The sequence below is a fragment of the Apaloderma vittatum genome, unplaced genomic scaffold, assembly GCF_000703405.1.
Source record: "Apaloderma vittatum isolate BGI_N311 unplaced genomic scaffold, ASM70340v1 scaffold10002, whole genome shotgun sequence".
Classification (NCBI taxonomy): domain Eukaryota; kingdom Metazoa; phylum Chordata; class Aves; order Trogoniformes; family Trogonidae; genus Apaloderma; species Apaloderma vittatum.
In genome coordinates this window covers 20796-30556 of record NW_009703094.1, presented here as the reverse complement: position 1 = coordinate 30556, position 9761 = coordinate 20796, and the positions used below count along the sequence as shown (strand labels likewise).

At 38.3% G+C, this 9761-nt stretch overlaps 1 protein-coding gene across 1 annotated transcript in view; it reads left to right on the top strand.

Moving 5' to 3' along the window:
- Window positions 1–214: 214 nt before the first annotated feature.
- The window catches only part of FOXN1 (forkhead box N1), a gene marked incomplete at its 3' end in the record, with an annotated part of 29097 nt that continues 19550 nt past the window's right edge, over window positions 215–9761 (top strand). Inside the window, exon 1 of the mRNA XM_009864496.1 lies at window positions 215–259. Within this exon, the coding sequence (XP_009862798.1) occupies window positions 215–259 (45 nt within the window). The remainder of the gene's footprint in view (window positions 260–9761) is intronic.

Here is a 9761-nt window from a genome sequence, read left to right as displayed (position 1 = left end):
TCGAGAGAACCCCAAAGGAGACTGCAAAATTTGTCTCAGAGTGACAGTGCTCCTTACCATTGGAAGTCTCCACAGAAAAAGTAATTTTTAAAAATAAGACATTCAGCAAAAATAGGAAAAGATCGGGTACACATGAATAGAAGATTTTCCCACATATAAAGACACCATTAAGCTAAAAGATTTGAGAAAGAATGAGAAAGTAAGAATTACGAGAATGAAAACACGGAAGCTGGAAATATGCATAAAACTGAAACTGGAGGTAGGATGTACCAGGAGTGAACTCCTTCAATTTAACCATACGGATAATCAAATCATACCATCATAGAATTCTTAAAAATAAGTATATGATGGCTCTATGATACTTGTTTATGGTTTTAGGCACTGTAAGAATCAAGTTTCCACCTTTATTTCCTAACTAGCAATGCAAAAATAGGCATTCTTGACAAAATAAAAATTGCGGTTCTTGTATACTCACCATTCCAGCCGCACTGACTCAAAAAATGTAAGATATGCAAAGAATCATCATAAGAGATGTGACAATTGGCAATATTTAACTTGGAAAGTGAGAAGGAAAGGAATACTTTACAGTAAACAAGTAAAGAGAACCTATACAAAGAATTCCTTTGCCCTGGTTTAGCCAGTAGGATTTGATGATGTGTTCACTAGCGATGTTTAATGTTCAAACAAGCAGGCACATTTTTTTGTAACAGACATAGCACCTAGACTTCCCTGACAGAAGAAACTAGGCACGTGCCTTTTATTTCTAAGCTGTTTCTGATAATCTTCTCTTGACTTTAATCTAGCCAACCTGGCATTGAGCAGGATGTGTTGGACTAGAGGATCTACTGACATCTCTTCCAGCCTCAGCTTTCCTGTGACTCTGAGTCTCCCCTGTGGGATTTCTGCTGTAGAGATGGTGTTATGAATTGGAAATAATAGCTGTGAAAACCAGGCACCCTATAGCTCTGCTCTACAGACTCCCAACCACAGAGAAAAACAGTCTCTGACCATAGCATGAGACCTGCCATAGGAAGCTACTGTCACCACAGAACAAGACAAAGAAAGCGAAGGATGAGGTTGCTCCAAGTATCTGCCTGGCGTCCTCACCAGGAAAGAGACACTAAAGCTGACAAAAGCTTCTCATATAGAAATTCGTTTCACATAGCCTCGGATAAAACTAATCCCCAACACAAACCTTCTCCTTGACAACAATGCACGTTCCACACTTTGTAACTGATAGCCAACACAATATAAAATTCAGGGTTCAACAGGAAAAAGTACTAAATCAGAGGGCACAAATATGTGAACGCAGAGAAGTCTAAAATAAAACATGTTCTTTAATTTCAAGACATTAAATATCTAAAAAGTGTCCAAGCAAGTGTCAGGACCCTGCTTTCCCTTGGTGACCTCTTTCTGTGCTCTGCTGAATCTGTAACACTATGCTCTGCTTTTGCATTATAGTCCTCCCAAATACTACATTATAAATTCTGTGCTGTACTTGTTTAGTCAAGCTGAAAAAGCTAAAAACACTAAAATGAATGAAAAACTGTATTACACACAGAGGTTTTTAAGAGGAAGTAAAACGTTGAGCTGTTGGTGTTATCAACATCAATACAGATTTCTGAATTAAATATTATTTAATACATTAATTCTTTTTTTCTCTTGATATTACTTTTCTGAGGACAGAGTCAGCAATAATATAAAACTGCACTTCTAGTCCCTTAATGAATATTCTTTATCGGCTGTGCTTTAAGCTTTGGAAACAAACATCTATAAAAAGCTTAATTTGCATTATTTTTTATGTATAAGAAAACAGAATGGGTTTTGTAATATGTTTAGCTTTACATCTCATTCTTTAATGTGGTAATCCCCTTAGATGAGTTAATTATGCTTTATGTATCACTGAAATTTAATATTTTAAGAGAAGAAACAAGCACAGTTTCAGCCTCTTTACAGCTACCTGCTCCCAAAAATGTAAGATTCCAATTCAGTAAAGAAGTTAATTTTTTACACTAAGGAGAGAATGGACAAAATCCCTGTTAGAGGGGACATGAGTCTCACAGAAAGAATGTCTTCTGCTTCATAAGGTGCCTGATGATACGTGTGTCAAATGCAACATGAGCACAAGGGGGAAACGCAGGACTTACAGTATCCCTGTTTAATTTTAGCCTTTTTCTTGTTTCTAATTTTTATCTCTATTAAGAATTTTGTAACAGCATCACAGATGTGAATATAATTCAATACTCTCGCTTAAATGATGCTTCCTCAGTGAAAGAGACTGTTTATTCAAACTGTTCATTGCAAAACTGTTTCTGCACACACAGGTTTCCAATGTTTGCTGTTTCTGTGAAATTCCTAACCTTTATTTCAAGGGTGTTATTACCTCATGTCTTATGGTGAAAGAAATCTCTATTTTCTAAAGTCATGGAGGCCTTCCTGTAAGTGAGAAGTGGGAAAGGTTACTCACTGAATTTCTCCTACAAAAAAGCTAAAGAACTTCACATTTTCTGGGGTTTGTGGTTTCTTTAACCTAGTTTTAAGTTTTTTAAAAAATATTTTGCCATGAGATATTTAAATTAACGATATTTTGGGACAGAAATAATGTCTCAATTATCAATGTAGTAGACGTGCTTATCCTGAAGGGATCAACTCGGTAGATGGACAGACACACAGAGAGATAGAATTCAGAATTTGTTAAGAAAGAGTGAAAAGTAGATACACCATTTGGAATACATATATACATCTTGAAGGAGATTCTTTATTGCTTCATATATTCATAAAAAAAGTTGAAATATTTAAACTTGTAAAAGACTACTGTCATGGTATCCATTTCTTAGATACTCTACTGATAGAATACTTCTGAGATTTAAGCCCTGAGGAGGTGCACGTAAGCCCCTGAGGAGGGGTATGTATGTCACAAATTTATGCTTTTTGTTTTCAGTATATATATATATAAAAGCACCTCACGTTTCACAAGGCAAATTAACCTGGATGAAAAGTTCATTCTAGATGAACACATCATTTTGCCAAAATTTACATCAATCATTCAAGTCATGCTCCCTTGTAAAATGTGCTTTTAAATAATCAACAATGAAGAGAACTGGGGAAAGAAACTTAGCCTTGTTTTAATCTTCTTTTAGAAGAAACAGTTTTTACAAAGCTTGAAGGTTTTTCCTGAGAGTTAGAAAAGCATAAGATGAAGAATTAAATAAAATTAACTCAAAAATCAAATAGCCCTTCATGATACTTTTGCTTTTAACAGTAAGGAAGTGGTGTTTATGAAACAAAAATAGACTCTAGGAATAAATTAGGCATTGAGAAAACAGGTGGGTGTAGCAGAGGAGTGAGTACATGGAAAGTGGGGAGGGTAAAGGGAAAGAACAATCACTGGTCATTCCACAGTGAAGCAGAGAGAAGGTTAATTGGGTGAATGAACTTTGATGCAATTTAGTCTGTCAGGTATGGCCATATTTACAGTTTCTAGAGACTCTTAAGCTGGTTTCATGTCTCATAACTGTAAATAGGGATGGGTTTAGCTGTGCCTATTCTCTCATTACTTCCCTCATTTTCAGATCTTTTTCCTCCTGGAAACTTCCTCTGTACTTATACTAACAGCAGACATCAAGTTTTCCAAGGCTTACGAAGAATGAACATAATCCTTCCTGAGAAGTTCAATGCCTTCATGCATGAGTTCTTGTTTCGTTCACTGTATTAGATTTGCTTTTCCTTTCCTCTCTCCCTTCTTCCTAATTTCTCCCCCCTCTCCTCCTAATTTCAAGTCACTTGTATCTTATCTTGTTCTCAGCAGCTTTTCGTTCGTAAAGGATTAGTGTATTTGTATGTTCCTCATTTTGCAAAACAATGTCAGGCCATATTTTCTCATAAGGTTCTTTAATCTCTAAACTATCCCTCCTTTATTCTTCAGTCTGTCTGTGTGTCTCTTGCTCCTCCTGGTATTGCAAAGCCAATGCTTTAAATTACAAAATTCAGCTCTCAACCTGATGCTGGGGTGTGAATGACTTTGCAATTTTAGAGGCAGGGAAGAGAGTGGGGATAATTGGGCACTTACATTTTTATTTCTTCACTCTACATTTTTCCTCTCTTCCTTTTCTCTAACGAGAGTGTCAGTCACAGACCTGTTAAGTTGCAGCTGGTGTCCATAAATTTAATAAGCCACAATGGCTTTTCCCTTCCAGGAACTTGTCGAGCCATCCCTTGAATCCGTACAAGTTCTTACAACTACAGCCCCCTGTAGTAGGGGCTTGCCCAGCTCAGCTACATGCTGTGTAAAGAACCACCTCATTTTGCTCGTTCCTTCCCATGAGGCTCATCTGATGGTCTGCAGCTCTTTAATTAGTTCAATGCCTGTTCGCCCTATCCATGACACTTGTGGTTTAATACACCTCTTCCATTCCTTCACCATCACCAATCATCTTTTCTCTAGGCCAAAGCCCACTTACTCATTCCTCATACCAAAGGCAGTACAGACCTCTGATCAAACTTGCAGCCCTTTGCCCAACTTGTCCTTTACAACCGTCTCCTTCTCAAGACAGCGAGACCCAGCACTGCACACTGCTCAAGAGGGCAGTACATCACGGTTTGATACTGGGAAAAAAACTTGTATCTGTTTGGTCCGGGTTTTGACTTTGTTTTTTGTAATTGCTATTATCATGAAGCTGACATTTTCGTGGAACCATCCATCACTACTCAGCTAAATGCCTTTTTCTTTTTTTTAAGGAAGTTAGGATTGCATTTTAGTAAACAGCATTTCTGTGCTTCTCTTTAGGTTTACTTGTAAGGTTAAATGCTCCATCACTCAAACTCATAATGTCTTTTTGATGTTCCTCCTACCTAAACTTCATCATACCTATTCAGAATAACAGTAAATTTTGTCATGGTGCTTCTCAGCTCTTTTTCCAGGTTTTCTGTGAATACGTTAAGCAACATAAAGTCTCAGCAGACCCCTAAAATCATCCATAGCACCAGTGACTCTCTTCCTTGTGCAAACTGATTGCTCGCCTTCGCTTTTCATTTTCTGTATTTTAAGCAAATGTTTATCCATGCAAAGACCTTTTCTGTGGATATTCAGGATTTCAGTGGATAACCAGTTCCCTCAAAACCCTGTGATGAAGCTTCTTGTCAAACGCTCTATCTGGTAACGAAAGCAAATTATCAACCCCATCTCTCTAGTACACTTGTTGGAAATACTTTAACGCTAACCAGTATTGACTGCTGCGTGTAGAGAAACAACACTTAACTTTTGCAGACCAAAAGGCTACTGCTACGACTGGAGGGTGGGTTCCTTCCGGAGAAATAAATGTCATTCTCCCTTACCTGTTCCTCCATCTTTACTACTTTATATGCAACATTTTTCATGCATGCCTAGGAATAGGTGTCAGCAGAACACATCACTCCAAATCAGCTGTGCTTCTATGAGCTAGCTGAATTAGTTAGCAGTTGCTAGGCCGATGCTGGAAGACCTTTCATCTTAAGAAGCCAAAGTAAGAGTTTGAGTCTTGGGGTTTTTTTGGGTTTTTTTTGGTTTTTTTCTTTTCAAACATTTCCCCAGAAACTAGATGCATGAACTAGTGCTGCATTACTTCTGACTGTATACAATTTCTCTTCTTTACTGAGAGACTTAGAGGCCTGTGTAAACTACACTGCATAACCCGGACTAAACACGTACAATAGGTACAAACTGTAGGTTGCACTGATTCGGTTTAATTCAATGTAAAACTAACAAAGTTCCAAAGAAAACTACGACTTACAGCATCTTTGCCTGCTAACGTTAAGAACTGAAAACAGGTGATAACAGGTGAAATTCCCCTTTGCATATATGTATTGTAGTGAGACATTTCCAAAGCAAAAACTCCAAAAACACTTCAGTTAAATAGCTCCTGAACTTGGTTATCCGTGTCTCTGCTGTTTCCCTACTTAACACATCACTGCTCAGTGAATCAGCCATTCAAAGTTTTTTTGTTTTTTGTTTTAACATAGTCAGCTTACGACTGTGCAAATAAGATTCCCAAATCCATTCCTCAGATCAAATAAAGGTAATTACAGAGCTTACTGTGGGCGATTCCCAGTGGGAGGGTGGGAGTGGCCACGGGTGGGGCTGCAAGGTGAATACTGTACATGCACAACAGAGAAAATGGGAATGTACCACACCCATCATAAAACATGCTGCCACAGCCAGCAACAGAAACCATTAGGGTGGATCATCATACACACCTTCTCATAAAGACAGAAAGATGGCATGAGATCCCAAGATGAACTCTCAAGTCACAGGGAGATGAGCATGACTCACTGAGAGAGAAAAGGAACGTAAAAGAAATTATGAGACTGCTGAAGGATCTGTGCCATGTGCCCCCTACAGTCTCCCTACATGATGTTCCCCAAAGACGATTAATGGGGTACACTGCATTGCATCCAGCCCATAAGCATAAGGTAATTCTTGGGAACAGCTTACTATTAATCACATTTACTACACTAGCACATAAGAAGCAAAGAACAAGGCCACAATACGCTGTATGTTGTGTACGTAGTAGCTGAAAACGCCTGACCCATGTTACTTATTGTCTTATTCAGTGGTTTTCGCATTTTTTGAAATGCCTTTTTTTTTAAAAAAAACACAACCCTGACATTTGCCTTTCAGTTAAAATTTAATGGTGAACTCTAACACAAAAAAATATTTTGGCTAGCCTACAGACCGCTTTGGAAACCAGGAACTAGACTAGCCATAGTAGAAGGGAAAGGGATTCATTGGAATATATCAAAAGAATTCATAACATGATAGAAGAAAGTAGAGTCATGTGGACTTTCATTGCAGTGGAGGAAAGGAAAGAGGATGAACAAAGGGATACTTAGAAGGAGAAAACCTACGTACTGATAGGAGAAAGGGACACCTGAAGGGAACAAAAGATTATGTGAAACAGGGCTATAAGAAAGATAAGAGTGAGGACAGATGCAGAGACTGAGAGGGACACCTGGAGAAGAGCAAAGTGATAATTCCCTAGTGTATTCTCCTAGATTTCAGCAATCTGCAGTTCATGAATTCTGGAGCCAAAGAAGGTACCTCTTTACCTACTGTTCAGTTTAATGGCTATAGCTGCTTGAACTTTGCTTCTTCCTACCATTTTCTTTGTAAGTCACAAAATTGTACCGATAGTTGTACTATACTGGTTGAATACACGCATTGCCACTCCCCAGACCTGCTGCAGAGTAAAACTTTGCTCTGAATTCAGCATCAAGAGTTCAGTTACACACTTGCTACGATCAGCCCATGAACACACTATGCCGTTATCTCTCCTGCTGGTTTGACCTGCCAACCAAGTTAGTTATTCATGAAAGAAATCACACAGTTTCTGTATCATATTAACTTCTTCAGCTCTTGGAACTGTGTCTGACTTCATACTTAGATGTCTAGTATAAAGCAATGAAATTTCATACTCCTCATTCAGGAAAGAGCACAAGCATTCATCCAGAAAACAGGACAGAGTATGCAAAGGATAGGGTTTGGAAAATACCATTAGAGTTGCAAAGCTGGTAGGGAGAGTGACTGTCTTTTACTATTAGGTTAACTGGTGTAGTTGGAAAGATGTGTTACTCTTCATTATGGTGAGAAAAAAAACCCACGTCCAAATGACAAGCTCATTCACCTTCTTAGCTAAATCCTTCCATTCTTGCTTTCTGTTCAGTGGCGAGTTCCCTTTCTGCTGAGCTAATTATATTGCTTCAATGCCTCTGAGGGACTTTTCTCTAACAAGGGCTTCCCAGATGACGGGTCTGCCCAGTCTGCAAGATGTACAGAAATTCTTACAGTGCTCTTATGTCAGCCACACTGCATAAATTTGTGCCGCGTTTTCTACTTCTGCATAAATTCATACTTTAGCATTAGAGATAAAATACATAACCAAAATGAACAGGATCTGCTTGCTTTTCTCTATCTTGAGTGAATTGCTGTGTACCTGGGGAATATCTGTTGTGTAAACACCATGCTGTGCCGATATCCTAACCACTACGTGTGGTTTTGGCCCTCCCATCCCAGAAAGATAATAGCAGAACTAGAAGTTGTTCAAGGAATGCTGCGGGTATAACCAAAGGTCTAGAATGACTTCAGAATGAGAAAGGACTAAGTAAGTTTCAGCCTGGAAAAGAGGAAAATATAACAAAACTGTAAGAAATCACAATGTCTGTCCCCTCTGCAGGGACAGACATGCCCCTCTTCCCTCACAGTTGGAGTCAGAAGTAACAGATGCAGGAAAAAATAAAAACCAAGAAGAAAAGCTAGAATTTCAGTGTGAGGATGGGAACCTAGACTAAAGACCACAGTGACAGTAACATTGCCTCTATAGTTTACTATGCTCACCAACGCAAAGAAATTTTGTGGATCTGCTTCTTTAAAATGTTTTTTTTTATATACAATAGATTTAGGACCAATGCCTTTATTTCCTTTGGAAACAGTTTGTTTATACAGAAAATTGTAGCATTTTATAAATGTGCTTCTATAGCTGATTAAAATCCTTCTGCAAACACTCTACTTTTCTTTCTTCCTAATGAGAAGCACCTGGATGTTTTAGAGCTCACAATCACTTATGCCTGAGATCACATCTGGACACAGTGGCAATTAGCCCATCTGGTACACAGCAATCACTTGGTATTCATCCTTGATACAGTAGTTCTTAAGGAAAAGAAATAAACCGTGATAATTCAGGAATGATCTCACAAAAAAATGCCATTCTTCTCTTATGTGAATTCACTACCTTGATGTAGGTGACCCAAAAATTTAGCAGACTTCTTAATGCCTATGATATTGCACACTACTACACTGCCTATCACTCTTCAATTTCTCAGAGAATTTCTAGATCTAGCCTTTTTCTTCTTCATCATTTTTGCATTCTCCATTACACCTTTTGCTGTTTCATAATGCCGCCATGTTTCTTGCACCCAACTCCCTTCGGTAATGCACAATCTTAGTTTACTCCTACATGTGGATGCCATCAATCGATTGACTTTCAAATCTCTAATGAAAATAAAAAATTCCATTAGAGTTAATTCTAAACCCTGAAGTACCCCACTAGACAACTTGCTCTGGTTAAATTTATCAAATTAAGTTCATCATTATTCTAGGCAATCGTCAGTTCATATAGCAGGTCTCAAACCCAAACTCAGACGGAATTATTCCACAAGCAGATCCACCTGAGTAAAATCCACACTTGTGTGGAGTTCTGAAAACAAACTACCTACATTTAAACCCATTCAGTGTTGTAATTTTCAGCCTATTTGTATTACTGTCAGAATAACTATTGTATAGGAATCGATTTGCATGGATAGATGTAACATCAGGCAAATGGTAAAGCAGCTGTAGCCAAAGCCTGTTTCCTCCCCAACAGTTACTATTAAGAGGGTAGCAAACGCACCCCACGTAATATGCTGCAGAAAGGGTTCTGTGGTTCCAAACTTCCTTCACTCATATCTGAGATTATCAGTGATCTGCTCGGATGAATTAAGCTCATTTCCCATATGCTCCCACTAAATATGCAAGTTATTGTCACCTAAATGTGGACAGTAGCCACTAGCTAACCGTGAGAGAATTTAGCTCAGAACTCTTGAATAAGAAAGCAAAACCAGCATCACTAAACTAAACAAAGACTCACAAACAGATCTAAATTCAAAAGAGAAGAAAATGCAATCCCCAGCAGCTCTGTAAAAGCTATTCAAGTATCCTATAATCAGGGTCCTACACATACCATAGAGAAGCA